The 17,166-nt window shown below is 48.6% G+C and overlaps 1 protein-coding gene across 1 annotated transcript in view; it reads left to right on the top strand.

Moving 5' to 3' along the window:
• The window catches only part of SNTB1 (syntrophin beta 1), a 252,028-nt gene that overhangs the window by 217,996 nt on the left and 16,866 nt on the right, over positions 1-17,166 (top strand). Inside the window, exon 4 of the mRNA XM_015474564.3 lies at positions 3,879-4,018. Within this exon, the coding sequence (XP_015330050.2) occupies positions 3,879-4,018 (140 nt within the window). The remainder of the gene's footprint in view (positions 1-3,878; positions 4,019-17,166) is intronic.

The raw sequence follows: 17,166 nt of genomic DNA, 5'->3' as shown, positions 1-17,166 counted from the left end.
AGAAGTTAGCACCAAACAACAGCCTAAATATTCAAACCTGAATAAAGGTGTCTTTGAAAGACTTTACAGTATGAGCTCATGTGACCCAAAATATGGTTTTAAAAATCTGCTCGTCAACATGAATTTTCTCTCCTTGTAAAGCCAATGGTCCTCATGGGCAGCCTTCTGTTGCCTTTGAGCAGCCACGTAGTATCAATCTGAACCTTCTGCACACAGAGTTAGTGGGGTCGCCCTCTCTGAGTCTTCCAGTAGCAGAGTTAACCTATCAGCAGAGGTTTTTAGTAAGCCACAGACTGTGGCTAGGGCTTTGGAATTGTTCATACCTGTATATACCACTTGACACATGGGCTGTTTATGATCCACCATTAGAAGGACCTGCATGTTGCTGAGGGTATTTACTGTTGAGGGTTATTTTGCAAACTTCATATTGTTTTTGAATAAGGATGCTTAGTTGTGTTCGCATTGAGACTGGTTCCAGACAAAGCCAATGGATCAGATCTGACTAGGTAAGACAGGCACTTTGGGAAGATTGTCTATAGCTTCTCCAGTCCTGTGTAATGAGCTGGAAAAGCAATTTACTAAGTTTAATGTTGTTGTTCAGTCGCTCAGTTGTGTCTGACTCTTTGCGACCCCGTGGACTGCAGCATGCCAGGCTTCCCTGTCCTTCACTGTCTCCCAGAGTTTGCTCAAACTCATGTCCATTGAGTCAGTGATGCCATCCAAATATTTCATCCTCTGTCACCCCCTTCTCCTCCTGCCTTCAGTCTTTCCCAACATCAGGGTCTTTTCCAACGAGTCGGCTCTTTGCATCAGGTGGCCAAAGTATTGGAGCTTCAGTTTCAACATCAGTCCTTCCAATGAATATTCAGGACTGATTGCCTTTAGGACTGACTGGTCGGATCTCCTTGCAGTCTAAGGGACTCTCAAGAGTCTTCTTCAACACCACAGTTCAAAAGCGTCAATTCTGCAGTGCTCAGCTTTCTTTATAGTCCAACTCTCACATCTGTACATGGCGAGTGGAAAAACCATGGCTTTGACTATATGAACCTCTATGGGCAAGTGATGTCTCTGCTTCTTAATGTGCCGTTTGGCTTGTCATAGCTTTTCTTCCAAGGAGCAAGTATGTTTTAATTTCATGGTTAATGTAGAGGCTGGAAAAAACTTATTCCAACCCCTGAACACTTTATGCCCTGAGACCATAGCTTATTCACCTTGTACAGTCTGGTACTTTCCTTTTTCTATCAACTCACTTTGATCCCTTGAAGATGCTGTTGTTCTTCTGGAAAAAGCAATAAGCTAGAGCTCAATTTTTTGTATGCATAAAGTGCATAAAGGAGAAAATAAGCCAGGCAGTCATTCATATTCTAGTATTAATAACTTTACAGGGCATTTCTTCATTCTAAAAAGGAAACTCTTATTTGGAATTGTTGGAAGAAGGGCATTAAACAAGCAAAGTGATCATTGTGCAATGAATTCTTCCTGGAGGAGAAGGAATTGAAATTGTCAGCACGGAAGGTGTTCTTGGCTTGCCTTAGCATTTTCCCAAGGAAAGTCAGTTGTTTGTCACATTGTTGCCGTTTCCAAAGAATACCTTTTTCTGAGAAGTTTAAACATCAGTGAGTCTTCCACAGTTTTCTCACCCTGAGTTTCACCATCTGCCAGGTACCGTGTGCAGGACGTAACGTGCACTGTCCCATTTGATCTGCATGCAGTCTCATGAGGGCCATGCTACTGAACAGGCTCTTCCTGTTGTTGTCGTTCGGTCGCTCAGGCATGTCTGACTCTTTGCGACCCCATGGACTGCAGCACGCCAGGCCTCCCTGTCCATCACCAACCCCTTGAAGTTTACTCACTCATGTTCATTGAGTCGGTGATGCCATCCAGCCATCTCATCCTCTGTCGTCCCCTTCTCCTCCTGCCCCCAATCTTTCCCAGCATCAGGGTCTTTTCCAATGAGTCAGTTCTTCGTATCATGTGGCCAAAGTGCTGGAGTTTCAGCTTTAGCATGAGTCTTTCCAATGAATATTCAGGACTGATTTCCTTCAGGATGGACTGGTTTGATCTCATATCCATAAACAAGCTCTAAATGGTGTTTATTCTACATTTTAGACATTTTAACTCAATCTTCACACCAACCCTCTATAGGTCCTATTATTTCCCCATTTCACAGATACAGAAACGGAGATACAAAGAGATTAGCTGACTTGCTCAATATCACATGATCTCGTGGGATCTCGCAGCACAGGGTGGAGCTGATTTATGTCCAGGGCTTCTAGTTCCAGAATATACTGTTGTATATTGATGTTATCATTATCAGGGAGGAAACAGAAGCACAGAGAATAACAACTTGCCCCAAGTCACACAGGCAATGAATAAGGGAGCAGGGTCTCAGATTCAGGCAGCCTGCAAGCTACAGCCATTGTATCATCCTGCCATCGTCTTTTTTGATCAGTCATTTCTAAAGCCGCACACACTTGCTTCCACTCAACACAGATCTCACTGAGGCACTTAAGAAAAGGTAATGATAAGAACAGGGCAGGAGAAATTAGCTTTATCATTTATTTAGCTTCCTGATTAGTTTGTTTACTTAGTTCACTGTTTCCTTTCATTCTGAGTCGATGTGGGAGAGTGGTTCATTATGAGAGAGTTGGATCCTCACTGGATTAGTTGCCAGAGTCAAAGACAACCTTAACCTCATGTAGAGCAGTGTTTCTTATCTTTAATGAGCATATGAACCCCTGAAGACCTGGTGAAAATGCAGAGGCTGATTCAATAGGTCTTGGATGGGCCGAGATTCTGAATTCCTCGCAAGTGTCCAGGTGATGCCGACGCCGCTAGAACATGATCCGTGCTTTGAGTAGCAAGGCTGGAGTATCGAGCTTTTCCAAACTGATCAGAGAGATTTACTCCCAGAGTTCCAATGGGAAGGAAGGCATTTCCATAGATGGAAGAACACTTAGGGAGTTTGGTCAAATCAACACTGGGCAGAGGAGGGATGACCCATGAAATAAGAGCTGAGCTCCACAGGCTCAGCCTTAGGATTGAAAGGAGCCTTAAAGGTCATCTGGTCCAAACATCCAGCCAATGTTTGAATCGTCTTGGATCCCTGCCAGGTCATCTCAGCCCTTGAGTTACAGAAGTATTTGCCATGAATGGAAATAAACATTGAACAGACCAAGAGAATTTCAAGATGGTGCCTGAATCACAGAAAGAATCAAACAGCGAATGGCTTTTGGAAGAGCTGTGATGCCTCACGCCGGCGCAGACAGACGTTTGCTGCATTTTAAGAGTCTCTGGATATTGATTCAGAAGTTTTCAGACCTACCGTTTCATAATAAAAGCAGTAAACTCTATCAGAGGGCCACGTGGGAGTGCTTCTTCCCCCACACATGTCGCCCTGCCATGAGTAGAGGTGTCTGTGCTGACTGGCAGGTGAGAGTCAGCAGCAGGCATTGGCTGCCGGCTACTTCTTGGCAGCCCTGACTGTAAACCAGGGCCCTTGAGAAACCATATTTTCAAGGACCCAGCATCCTGCAACCGTGAATGGTCTACCCTCACTTTGATTTTCCATGCGTGCATCGTGTCCAGCTGTTTGCAATCCCATGGACTGGGGCCGCCAGGCTCCTCTGTCCCTGGGATTCTCCTGGCGAGAATACTGGAGCAGGTTGCCATTTCCTCCTCCAGGGGATCTTCCGACCCAGGGATGGACCGGCATCTCCTGTGCGTCCTGCACTGGCGGCAGATTCACTGAGCCACCTGGGCACTCGGCCTGAACCAAAAGATACTTGTTCTGTGGGGCCTTCTTACGGGGAGCTGCCAGCTTCTCCTTTTCTCTCGTCTCAGGCTGTTGCTTGATGGTTCTCTGCCTTCTGTTTCAGGTGCCCGGGGACAGCGAGAAGCGGTGGAGGCCAGCCCTGGTTGTACTGACGGAGAAGGACCTTCTTATTTACGACAGCATGCCACGGAGAAAGGAAGCCTGGTTCAGCCCAGTTCACACGTACCCACTTCTTGCCACCAGGTAGCCATGGTCTTGTGTCTGGGTGTGAGGAGTTTGCTGTTTGAATCTTTTAATCAATGATAATTATTTCAACATGTGATATTACTGCTTCCTCTTGCAGCAGGAACTGAGAGTTCCTCCAGAATGTAGGCACACATTTTTAGCCACTTAGATTAATTATCATTTCTGACCATACACAGGGCAGCACAAAGCCCTTTCCTCCTAATGGAGAGGCAGTGACATGTGCCCGGCCTAGTGGCCTTCCTGGGCCTCCATCCCGTCCACCTGGAGATGAGCTGCACACGTGTGCCTACTCTTGAGTTCAAGTGGAATCAAGTAAGGGTCTTCCCTTGGTGGCACAAAGAATGTCACGTGGGGATGTCCCACTGTGCTTTTTGAAGCTCGGTCAGCAGGAGACCCCGCAGCAAGTCCTCCTGCAGTTGCGGGGCGCTTCCCCTGGAGGTGGGGCTGCGGGGGTCTGTCTGCTGCTCAGCACCTTCAGTGTTGAGACTTTTGATCCTAACGCAGCATGTGCTTCAGTGCCTTCTCTACAGTCCCGTATCCTGAGCGCCGGAGCACCTCAGAACAGACCCCTGCTTTCAGACCTGGCTCCTGCCGCCGGCTCTCTGTGTATGCTTTCTGATAATGGTTTAGTTTTCATCACTCCCGCTGTGTCTCTTTCCCTACCTAGAAGCTTTGTGTCCATGATGTTTGTGGCCCCTGCTGGCATAGCTGCTGGCAACTTGGGGCCCTTAAACGTCCGTAGAATGAATTACTGAACAATGTGGGGCGGGCTCTGAAAGGAGTTTGTCCAACCGACAGCGCAGTGAACTGAGGTTTGGGGGCGTCTGTTCTGGGTGAGAGAGACAGTCGAGATGGCTTCTCCTATCTGAATGGATTGAGATGCCAAACGGGTTATAGTCAAAGCTCAGGTGCAAGAAGAGAACGAGCCCCAGTAGCAGAGCAGAAGTGCCACAAAAATCAAAGCGACCATAGTGAGCCGAGGTGAAGCTCCCCGAACGCTCTCCTACTTTCCTCGTGGTTGGTGACGGGGAACAGCAAGAGTACCCTGAGAGTACCCGTGAGCAGGGCTGAAGCTCCCTGAGCTCCCTCCTACTTACCTCATGGTTGGCGATGTGGAACAGGAAGGGTATCCTGAAAGTACCCACTGTTGGCCTCAGAGGTAAGTAGAGGAAGCCTTCAGGGGCTGGGAACCAGGCCTAGATCACTTAGACATTCATCAAGTAAATAAAATGAAGTAAAACAGTAGTTTAATTTTTTAGTCTCTTAAGCCTCAAAAATCTTGGCAGGGTAACTATTAAAATACTGTTTGTGTTTCAATAAAACCTCAATAATCAGAATACAAATATCCTACGATGCTCCTGCAAAGATTCGGGCTGTTCCTTGGGCTTCGTTCAAATTCAGCCCAATCCCTGTCACTTTCCACAGTTAATATCCATGTTCTTCATCCATGGGCACTGGTGTTCAGGTTCTGAGACATCCCTGTGATGAAATCAAAGAAAGATTAGACCACAGTCACTGTCTTCCAGTTACTAAGATATATTGGACTCTTGGACCTCTTGAAACGGTTTTCAGGAACAAAAGTTTAAAGAACGTAAAGTTTCTAGGTACTTTTCAGGCAACTTGAAAATAAAACTTACCTTAACACATAGCTTTTGTCTCTCAGTTTCTGAGTATTCTGACTAGTGGAGGCTGCTTTTTCATTCCTGTGTGCGTGTACTTATTGATTCAGGATTTTAAATATTCAGTTCCTGGATCGCACTGGCCACATTTCGAGGATTCAGCAGTTGGGGCCGGTGTCTGCCGTTTTGCACAGCGTGGATCTAGAGCAACTCCACCGTCACAGCACGTTCTGTTGGACAGCAGTGCCCTAGAGCATACATGACTCCCTCGGAATTTGTCCCAAGCAGCCTGCCAGCAGCTCAAGCCACCGGAGGGGTTCATCCTCCAGGCTCTGCAGGCTGTCGGCACAAGCTGGGCTCCTGGGGCTCTTTGTGACCCCATGGACTGCAGCACACCAGGCCTCCCTGTCCATCACCAACACCCAGAGCTTGCTCAAACTCACGTCCATTGCATCAGTGATGCTGTCCAACCATCTCACCCTCTGTCGTCCCCTTCTCCTCCTGCCCTCAGGCTTTCCCAGCATCAGGGTCTTTTCCCATGAGTCAGGTCTTCGCATCAGGTGGCCAAAGTATTGGAGTTTCAGCCTCAGCATATGAACTCATACAAAAGCAAAGCCCCCTGAAGGGGGCGGGCACATAGACACAGCGGTTGGTAGCTGGGTAGCTGTCGGTGGCACCGGAAGCACCTGTCGTAGACTCGCCAGCCGTGCCGTGTCAGGTCTCATTATGAGCAAATCACACCAATCGCTTCAAACCACGAGCTGCGCCCAATGTGGAGACAGAAGATGGGATTCCCACTCGGTGCAAACTGCGCTCACTTAGAACAGACGATGCAACATTTGAAAAGACCGGCATCCAGGGGCTTCCCTGGGGGCCCAGTGGTTAAGACCTCGCCTTCCGCTGCTGATGGTAGGGGGTGTGGATTGGATCCTGGTTGGGAAGCTAAGCCCCACCTGCCTCGCGGCCAAAAAACCAAAGCATAAAATGGGAGCAATGTTGTAACAAGTTCAATAAAGGCTTTAAAAAGAAGGAAAAAAATCAGGGTCTGCCATCTAAATATAAAGGAGACGTGCTGGGGATGCTTGACTTCCCATCTTGCCACCCTCTCCCAGATTACTGACCGCTGAACTGCAGAAGAGCTCATCTTGATGTGTCTGAATCAGCCCCATGAGCCCGTAATTGTGCCCTGACCTCCGCTGGAAGCCCAGGAGGCAGCTAAGATGTGGAGGCTGCACTGGGAGCCTCTCCTTCCTTCAGCGCCGCCTGCAATCCTGGAAATGGAGGAGCTGGACTTCCATCCTCGCTTTCTCTCCCAGGACAGGGCTTAGCCTGGGGTCACTGCACCTCGCTCCTTCCCAGTCCCATCTGTTCACGCACTTGGTCGAAAGCTGCCCTCTGCCCAGCCCAGCGGGGGGATGCACTTTAGGGAAAGGGCTTTTAACTGACCTTTCACTTGCTCATCAGCTCCCATGCTTTGCCTGCGTCGGTCCTGGCTAACTTCCCCCCTGGACCCTGTGCGTGTGTCTAGAAAAAGACTTTTGGGAAACAGTGAGGAAAACGACCCCGGCATCTCCCCGTGTGATCACAGCAGAGACGCAGCCCCAGGCTGGGAGCAGCATCCCGCCCTGAAGGTTGACAGTCTCCCTGCGCGGCAGGCCGGTTCTCCTGTTACTGGAGGGTGTGTGATGGGTCCGGGTGCTTGTGCTCAAAACCCAATAAACAGGCCAGGTTGGTCGAAAGTTTGCTTTATGTCAGATGCCGGCGGTGGGGGCGGGAGTGGACGTCTGTGCAAAGGCCCAGTCCTCCCCTGACAAGCGGTGAGCGCTCTCACAGACGGACTGGGCGGGGGGCCTGCAGAAACAGTGCCTGCAGCTCTGGCCGCTCTTCAGATTGGCCCTCAGTGGTCTGACGGGCCTCGTCTTGGTGGTTTCAGGGACAGTTCATCTTCAGTTCTGGGGCCATTTGTTCTCATTTCTCTGAGGCCAGTTCTCAGACCTGTGGCAGCTCGTGTCCTGGGTAACGTCTGGTTATCGTGTAGCTAACTTCTCCCACCTGGTGGTCTAGAATCGATAAGACTGCTCACAGGATATATCTCAGAATATTATCTGCAGCCCTCGAGAAAGAACTGAAGACCCTTGACCATGCCTCATGACTGCGTTGTTAGTATTTAGTCTCATGGACTGTTTTCCGTTATTTCCTCATTTTGCACTTCTCTGATTAAACCTCTCCTTTGACTGGAGTTTTCCACACACAAGAGGCAGGCAGGGGACGTGGGTTGGGGCAAGGACCACAGGGCCCCGCTCCGTTTCATCTGAGATGGGAGGCCAGGCGTGGCAGACACCCAGGGAAACCCCGATCCTCCCACCACAGAAGGCACCCCAGCACTTCCTCTGGGAAGGAAGGCTGCTCCCCAACCTCATGTTGAAATTCATCGAGTGACTCTTTCACTTACTTCTCGTGTGTTCCATGCACGCACCTGTGGCTCTGTGCGCTTGGTATATAAGCATTCAGGCACATAGCCTGTCTAGTAGCATTATTTTTCCGAAGAAGGGGAGTCGTGTCTTTTTAAAATTTCTTTTGAAGACCTTCTCTTAAGGTATTATTTATAAACAGTGCTATACACGAATCTTAAATGTGTAGTTCACTCAACTTTTATTTGTAGATGCAGAGCCACATCGTCTAAAGTTTTATTATAGGTTAGGGTGTCTGCTAATTAATCATCCTGGGTAACTTTATCAGGAAGTCCATTATATACCATCTGCAAATAGCTAGACCCAGCTGCTAATAAACCCGTGGCTGACCTTTGTGGAAGGAGCATAGACAAAGCCAACAGCTTTACATGGATTCTACCTGACTTTGCAAAACTTGCTCAACTTAATCACCTGGCTGTCCATTAACGATTCTGGCCCCAAGCACTCTGCCCTGGACATCCTGGCTCAGCAGGCCCAGGTTAGGAGTCAGGAGTCTGTGCTTAACAAGCTTCAGATGTAGTGCACAGGTACCACGTTTAACCCTCGCAGCCCCACGAGCTTTAGGTTTTCTTCCTGTGTCACAGAGAAGTAAAGTGAGGAACTAGGATGTTATGTGACTTGCCCACAGCTGTACAGCTGGTGAGAGACAGGCCCGGAATTCCGATTCTGAATCCACTTTCTGTTTTTTAAAGATTTATGTAGTTTCAGCTGCTCTAGGTCTCCGTTGCTACGTGCAGTACGCGGGAGCTACTCTCCCGTCGCAGTGTGAAGGCTTCTCTCGTGGACACAGGCTCTAGGCGCTCAGGCCTCAGTAGTTGGGCACACGGCTTAGTTGCCCTGTGACATGTGGAATCTTCCCAGACCAGGTATCGGACCCATACACCCTGCATTGGCAGGCAAACTCTTCACCACTAGACCACCAGGGAAGCCCTGAATGCACCTCCTGAACCACCATTCAGTAAAGCCAGAATGGTGGCTCAGATGGTTAAGAATATGCCTGCAGTGCAGGAGACTAGAGATCCAACCAGTCAATCCTAAAGGAAATCAGTCCTGCGTGTTCATTGGAAGGACTGATATGGAAGCTGAAACTCCAATACTTTGGCCATATGATTCGAAGAGCTGACTCACTGGAAAAGACCCTGATGCTGGGAAAGATTAAAGGTGGGAGGAGAAGGGGCGACAGAGGATGAGATGGTTGGATGGCATCACCGACTCAATGGACATGAGTTTGAGTGATCTCCAGGAGATAGTGAAGGACAGGGAGGCCTGGTGTGCTGCAGTCCATGGGGTCGCAAAGAGTCAGACATGATGGAGTGACTGAATAACAACTGCACCATTCTCTGCAGCCTGCCAGGAGCATATTTCCTATTCCCTGAAGATCAGATGGCTCTTCGAATTTGCTGAGTGGATCATATAAATCTTTCCTTAGTGCTCCTGACAACTTAGTCATGAATAGAGAGCTGTTCAGATCCTACAGCAGAGTGAGCACAGAGCTGGGGACTCTCTAAGACCTGGAGTTTACGCCCAGGACTTGGACCAGGGGCTCTCAAAGTGTCATTGCCAGCCAGAATGTGAGCACTGCCGGGGAACTTGGGGCACATTGCAAATGCTCCATCCCACTTCAGAGGAATTAAATCAGGAACTCCGGGACTGGGGCCCAGCCCACCTGTGAGGGCACAAGCCCTCCGGGTGCTTCTGATGTGGGCAGAGGAGAGCCCCTGGTTCAGAAGACTCTACTGGCTCCAGGGTTCCTGGCGGGCAGGAAACGCCGTAACCAGGACGAGGCCTTTGTCCTCTGTGTTCTTCAGAAGCAGCATTTTGCTTCAGGCAGTGATGACCACTGGTGAGTCAGTTCGAAGGCTGTCCTGGATCCAGGTGCCCACAGAGTCATCAGCAGGTCCCGGAATGTGCATATGGCTTCCGGGCTCTTCCGTCTTATGGCACTTTCCACTGGTCCTTCGCCCTCTCCCTCAGCTTCCTCCGAATGACTGCACGGTGCCCAGCAACGGATCGCTGCTACACAGCACTGACTCAGGTACAGACTTGGTCAGCATAGTGCCTGACCATGGCCACAACGAAATACCATAGATCAGTAATCAGTTCTCACAGTTCTGGCAGCTGGGGATCTAAGATCAGGCTAGCAGCATGGTTTGTTTCTGGTGAGAAATGCTGTATTTTGTGTGTATATGTGTGTTGCATCAGGATCTTAGTTTCCTGGCTAGGGATCAGAGCGCAGAGGCCTAATCACTAGGCCCCCAGGCAAGTCCCGAGAGCTCTCTGGGTTTGCAGACGCCGTCATCTTAATGTGCATGGCCACACGACTTCCTTGTGTTCCTGAGGAGAGAAAACTTGAGCTCTATGGGGTCTCTTCTTACAAGGACACTAATCCCATCAGAGCAGGGCCCCACCCTTGTGACCTCACTTAACCTTAATGCCCTTGGTTCTGTCTCTAAATACAATCACACTGTAGACTGGAGCCTGCCTGTATGAACTGACGGCTGGGGCAGAACTCAGCCCATTGCACTGACTCCAGCACGGCCGAATTCAATGTGCTGCACGCAGCAAGGCTGGCAAGGAGGGTCCTCGAGCCTTCATCTTGGCAGTCCTGGAAAGCGTCAGTCAGAACGCCAGAGGGTCTTTTCTCTTGCAGAAGAACTGTTTGGGACTGTAGCCAGTAGGAAACAGATTTCTTCTAAAATTGTTCCTCAGCTCACACATTTCATAGTTGACTTGCTGATTTGTTTGTGGTTCTTTTTTTTGGGGTGGGGGGGTGCGGGTTCCAGGCATATCAAATTTATATTTTTCTGGAAGATGAAAGTGTGATTGTGTTTCAAGGCAGAGGCACTACAAATGCTCACAGTGGTCTTGGTGTCAGCTGCCACAGAGAAGTTTCCAGGCAGTCAGTTCTTCCACTGACAACATTCCGTGGTGTCTCTGTGCCCTGATGGTGCTGCTCATGGCAGCTACTCTCATCCCCCGGCTTTTTATGAGGCTTGGGAAAGCTTTTTTTTTTTTTGCTTAGCCAAAGCCTATTTGATGTTGCCAAACATTAAAAAAAGGAAGGTATCCTTGCGCATACAGAGTGATGCACAAGGTCTTTTGCCACTGTCGTCATCGTTGGCAAGTGAGATCGGTCTACAGAGAACCAGGATTCAGGTCGCAATATTTCTGGAATTCTAGAAGTATAACCCCAAAATTCTGCCCACCCCGTCCCAGGCGTTGGGGAAAAGTTCAGAGGCACAGAGCTTGTAAAAAGAATGCCGCTACTCCCAGCCCAGTTTCCCAACCTGTCCCTTTAGAGGAGCAGAAGGAAACCAACCAGCGAACTCGCTCTGCTCCCCTCGGACGTCACTCGGGAGCCGGAGACGTGCAGCGTTGGTACTCAACGTGTCCGGGAATCTGGTGCCTTAGGAGCTAACTGTTTCTAAGTGCTAAAAGTAGCTGCCACCTCAGGCGGGCGCAGACGTTTTAGGAATGCTTTCCACTGGGAAAGGCTGGCCAATTGCATCTGTCAAACTTTAAATTGTAATCAGCCTGTGGTTTTCACTTGAAGCCTGGGAGGCCCCTTCCTCTTGGAGGGCGCAGGCATGTTCCACGGGCTTCCTCTCGGGCCGCACAGAAGGAGCCGCGTGCCCGCGAACCCATGTTGTGTCAGACTGAGAAGTGTGGGGTTGGCCCTCACTCCGTCCGCTGCGTGTGTCTCCGCGTGTCTGGTGCCACCCCTGCCCTCACTCGAGCCCGTGCGGGAGCCCTTCAGATGTGTCGGGGGATTAGCTGAGCGAGGAGATGCATGGACTTTGGGATCAAACCAGGAGTCAGATTCTGAGACTTCTGCTTGTAATGGGGCAAAGTATTAATATCAGTTTCTCCAGATCCAAGTCTCCTCATCTACAGGAAGCAGTAATAGTAACTTCTGCTCTTCCAGTTATTGATAAGATGGACTTCTCAATCGCTCTTAAGTGAGTGTAAGCATTCAGCATGTAACAGATGTAATAAGTGATGGATAAACGCCAGCAGTTGTTACTACTGGAGAAAGTAATTGGCATTAATGCATGAATGGCTGAAAAGGAATTGGGTCTGTTTGACCCTACACGTGATACTGCGTTTACCAAGGACTTGTAGTGTCTTAAACCAAAGTCGCTGAGCTGTGAGGGTGGGGCTAAGGAAGAGTTGTGGGTTTGTTTGTAGGGACAAGGAAGTGTGGGATGGAAATAGGGACCCGAAGCCCTTAACTTCACAGCACAAAGCTGGTCCTGAGTGCTGCCGCGGGGAATGCGTGGCAGACGCTCCCGTGGCTCTAAAAGTGGACCTGGATGGGCCTCGGTCGGAACTGGGCTCCAGTCTGCTTCGGGCTCACTCCCCTTTGTTTAACGGGCCTTGGCTTACACTCAGTATCCCTAATGATGTCCCTTTCTGAGAGCTGGGACCTGGCCTGATTCCTTTACCACCATATTCAGATGGAAGAAGTTTAGAAGGTGCAGTGAGACAGGAGTTCTGTGACTCCTGGCCAAGGGACAGCAGGCTCATTCTTGGACAGCCCTTCCTGTCTGATGGTTCAGGGCTTGTTTGGGATTCTGCCCCTTCCTGTCTTCCCTGGAGACTGTTGACTGTCGGGCCCCAAGTAAGGGTGGCCAGCTGTTATAACAAAGAATTCAAGAGGAGCCCCAGAACCACTGACGGGGTCTGACCAGTTGCTCTTCCCTCCTCCTCCTTTTTTTCCCGTTTCTTTATTGTTCTGTGGCTTGCACTGTGGCTTATGCATGGAGATACTAATTACAGCAATTAAGGAAAATGAGGGTGTAATATTGCTTAGCAACCCAGTTACCTAATCTGTAATTTTACTAATTTGGCTGAATCTGTGTGCTGCAACTGTTTTGGTTTTAATTAAGGATATTAATAATAATGTTTTTAATGAATCATTTTATGCTACATTCTCTAACACCTTATCCAGAATTAAACTAGTGCATAAGCATCCCTTGTGAGGTAGGGTTTTCTGTGTTTTTCTTGAAACTAGTCAGACAAAAGGGACCCATCTGAGGATCAAGAAACGATATGCAGCCTCACATCACACCTCAGTTGTTAGAGACGCCTGTGGCTGGCCCCCACAGGGACGGCTACTTCTACTGCCAAGCTCCCAAAATCTCAGAGAATTTGACTCGAAAGGGGGCTTATCACACAACCTCTGTGAGCCTCCTGGTATCAGCGCTTTGGGCATAGGACGTGATTTTAAACCATTGCATCCTTCCTTTTTGTCTTATAAGGAGACAGCCGGGTTGGACCCCCCTTCCTTTGATGGTAGTGCGTGCGTGCTCAGGCGTGTCCGACTCTGCAACCCCGTGGGTTGTAGCCCACCAGACTCCTCTGTCCGTGCGATTTTCCAAGCAAGAATACTGGAGTGGGTTGCCATTTCCTCCCCCAGGGGATCTTCCCAACCCGGGGATTGAACCTACATCTCCTGTGTCACCAGGTAGATTCTTTATCCGTGAGCCACCAGTGAAAGCACTAGTTGCTAAAGATGGATTTGGAAGCAGAAACAGGAAGTGGATGTTAGGCGAATCGCATACAACATTCGATCCCAGATACCTTTCAAGATCATTTTTTTTCAGGATGAATTAATCTGTAAATTAGCATTTAGTGGATGCAAATTCAAGTTCTTTGGATTGAGCCATAACTATTCTTTGGTATGGTTGAGGGACAGAAAGTGGGAGACAAGTCATAATATCTCAGTTCAGTTCAGTCACTCAGTCATGTCTGACTCTTTGTGACCCTGTGGACTGTAGCATGCCAGGCCTCCCTGTCCATCACCAACTCCCAGAGTTTACCCAAACTCATGTCCATTGAGTTGGTGATGCCATCCAACCATCTCATCCTCTGTCATCCCCTTCTCCTCCTGCCCTCAATCTTTCCCAGCATCAGGGTCTTTCTAAGGGAGTCAGTTCTTTGCATCAGGTAGCCAAAGTATTGGAGTTTCAGCTTCAACATCAGTCCTTCCAATGAACACCCAGGACTGATCTCCTTCAGAATGGACTGGTTGGATCTCCTTGCAGTCCAAGGGACTCTCAAGAGTCTTCTCCAACACCACAGTTCAAAAGCATCAATTCTTCGGCACTCAGCCTTCTTCACAGTCCAACCCTCACATCCATACATGACCACTGGAAAAACCATAGCCTTGACTAGACGGACCTTTGTTGGCAAAGTAATGTCTCTGCTTTTTAATATGCTGTCTAGGTTGGTCATAACTTTTCTTCCAAGGAGTAAGGGCCTTTCAATTTCATGGCTGCAATCACCATCTGCAGTGATTATGGAGCCCAGAAAAATAAAGTCTGCCACTGTTTCCATTGTTTTCCCATCTATTTCCCATGAAGTGATGGGACCGGATGCCATGATCTTAGTTTTCTGAATGTTGAACTTTAAGCCAACTTTTTCACTCTCCACTTTCACTTTCATCAAGAGGCTCTTTACTTCTTCAATTTCTGCCATAAGGGTGGTGTCATCTGCACATCTGAGGTAACTGATATTTCTCCTGGCAAACTTGATTCCAGCTTGTGCTTCTTCCAGCCCAGCGTTTTTCATGATGTACTCTGCATATAAGTTAAATAAGCAGGGTGACAATATACAGCCTTGACGTACTCCTTTTCCTATTTGGAACCAGTCTGTTGTTCCATGTCCAGTTCTAACTGTTGCTTCCTGACCTGCATACAGGTTTCTCAAGAGGCAGGTCAGATGCTCTGGTATCCCCATCTCTTTCACAATTTCCCACAGTTTATTGTGATCCACACAGTCAAAGGCTTTGGCATAGTCAATAAAGCATAAATAGATGTTTTTCTGGAACTCTCTTGCTTTTTTGATGATCCAGGAAGTGTTAGCAATTTGATCTCTGGTTCCTCTAGCAGTAATTAGTCAAATCTCTTAGAAAAGAGTCCTCTTTGTGTTCCAGTTGTTCATTCAGCCATTCATTTAACAAATACTTACTGAGTGTCTGCCATGTGCCTGGAATTATTCTAGGTGCTAAGTGTGCAACGGGATAATCAAATAAAAAGTCCTGCCCAGCTCAAATTAATTATAATAATGACTCTTACAGTATATTCTGTGCCAGATACTGTTTCATACAGTATTCCTGAAACTCAGTTCATCCTAACATACTGCTGATCCATCCCAGATTGCATTCGAAGATCCCAAGGCATGGAGAGTTTAAAAAACTTGTCAAGGGACCTTTTTGGTGGTCCAGTGGTCAAGAATCCACCTTGCAATGCAGGGGACATGGATGGATTTGATCCCTGGTCCAGGAACTAACATCCTACATGCTGGGGGGAAGCTGAGCCCCTGAGCTGCAGGAAAAAATTTTACATGCCACAGCTAAGACTAGAGGCAGCCAAATAATTTTTTTTAAGGACATTTGTCAAGGTCATACAGTTGGCTGAGAGCCAAGACTGAGTGTCTGCTGCTCTGCTCTGTGCTCTTATACCGATGCCTTTATTCTCTTGCTCCGCTGTTTCATATTATATGGTCCTATTCATTTCTTCACTTACCTGCACTTTTACACTCGCTCATAGGGAGCGTAACTCTTGCTGGAGTTGCTGGCTTTGCTTCCAACCATGGGAATGTGTCTGAATTTTGTCACCGGGAACAAAACTGTCCTTGGGCTTCTCAAGCTGCTTCAGAGAACACTTAGAAATTGAGTGTAAACTGCAGCTTGGAAACTTGTCCCAGGGTACCAGTATTTTTTTCACTGGGTAAGAAAGTTATCTTCTCTGGGGAGACGGCATTTTCTGGGTTGCTATAGTTTAGTCCCAGCTGCAGATAAGAGACACATGGTCTTATTTTTAAGGATACAAATAATTGAAAGATAAATAATAGCTATTTCAGAGTCTTCCCCCGGGACTACAGACCAGGAAAGATGTTTGGAAAGAATCTCGGGAGGAATATAAAAAGCCCATTCCTGGCAGGATGGGGAAAGTCAGGCCAACAGATTCTGTCCTTAGCCCTACCTTTTCCAGTGTCCAAGCGATGGCTTTTAAAATCTTAATGTCCAGCTGACATTTACTTGGTACATAGTATCCCGAATCTGGTTACTGTAATGTGTTCCCAAATGCAATTGGCAAGTGAAGAGCCCATTAAAAACTTTTCAGTGGCCCCACATTTCAAAGGATTTCAAAATAGGTCAAGTGTGTGTGTGCGCATGCGTAGTTTTCATTGTCCACTTGAATTCACATTTCAGAAACATCTGAAAACCTTGCATTCATGCAGTTACTCAGCCAGTATATGTGGAACTCTGACCATAAGTCAGGTGGGATACTAGACAGTAGGGAAACCATGAGAGATGGGACAAGCCTCCTACCTTCAGGGACATCAGAGATGAGGTGGTGATCTTGAAGCCGTAGGGTGGGGGCAGTCCAGTGGTTAAGGCTCTGCACCTTCAATGCAGGGAGCTCAGGTTCAATCCCTGGTCTGAGGACTAAGATCTCACCTGCCATGCAGCCAAAAAAAAAAAAAAAAAAAATTCCCTGCTCTGAAGCAGTGGATGGTGATTTGTGTGGAGTCCAGAGGATGGGCACCCACCTTCAGGAGATCCGTGCTGCGCTTGCTCTGGAGCACCAGCAGATTGCTGAGCTGTCAGTAGTAAGCTGCTTCCCCCAACACCTTCCTTTACCCCTGACCAGTCAGCTTGAACACCTGAGCAGTGAACCTCACACACAGAGAAGCCCAGGAGCTCCCAAGGGCTCCAGCCCCGGCAGGTTCAGCTCACCTTCGATCCCAGGAAGCAAGTCACCTGCTCCAAGCGTGGCTCTCACACAACGAGCAGAGGTCCGCGGAGGTCCGAGACTCAAGGCGAGAGCGCTTCCATCCCCTTGACCTTGGCCTCCAGAGCAAGAGCGCGTCCATCCCCATGAGAGCTCACCCATCCCCGTGAGAGTGCGTCCATCCCCGTGAGAGCGCGCCCATCCCCGTGAGAGCACGTCCATCCCGGCGGGCCGCTGGCCGGTGCACAGACGCTGCAGATGCGTGTGCCTGCCTCCTCCCTCCTTCCCATTCCTCAGTCTCTTCTCCAGACTGT

This window comes from Bos taurus, chromosome 14 (genome assembly GCF_002263795.3).
Source record: "Bos taurus isolate L1 Dominette 01449 registration number 42190680 breed Hereford chromosome 14, ARS-UCD2.0, whole genome shotgun sequence".
NCBI lineage: Eukaryota > Metazoa > Chordata > Mammalia > Artiodactyla > Bovidae > Bos > Bos taurus.
This window is presented reverse-complemented; position numbering and strand designations above follow the sequence as displayed.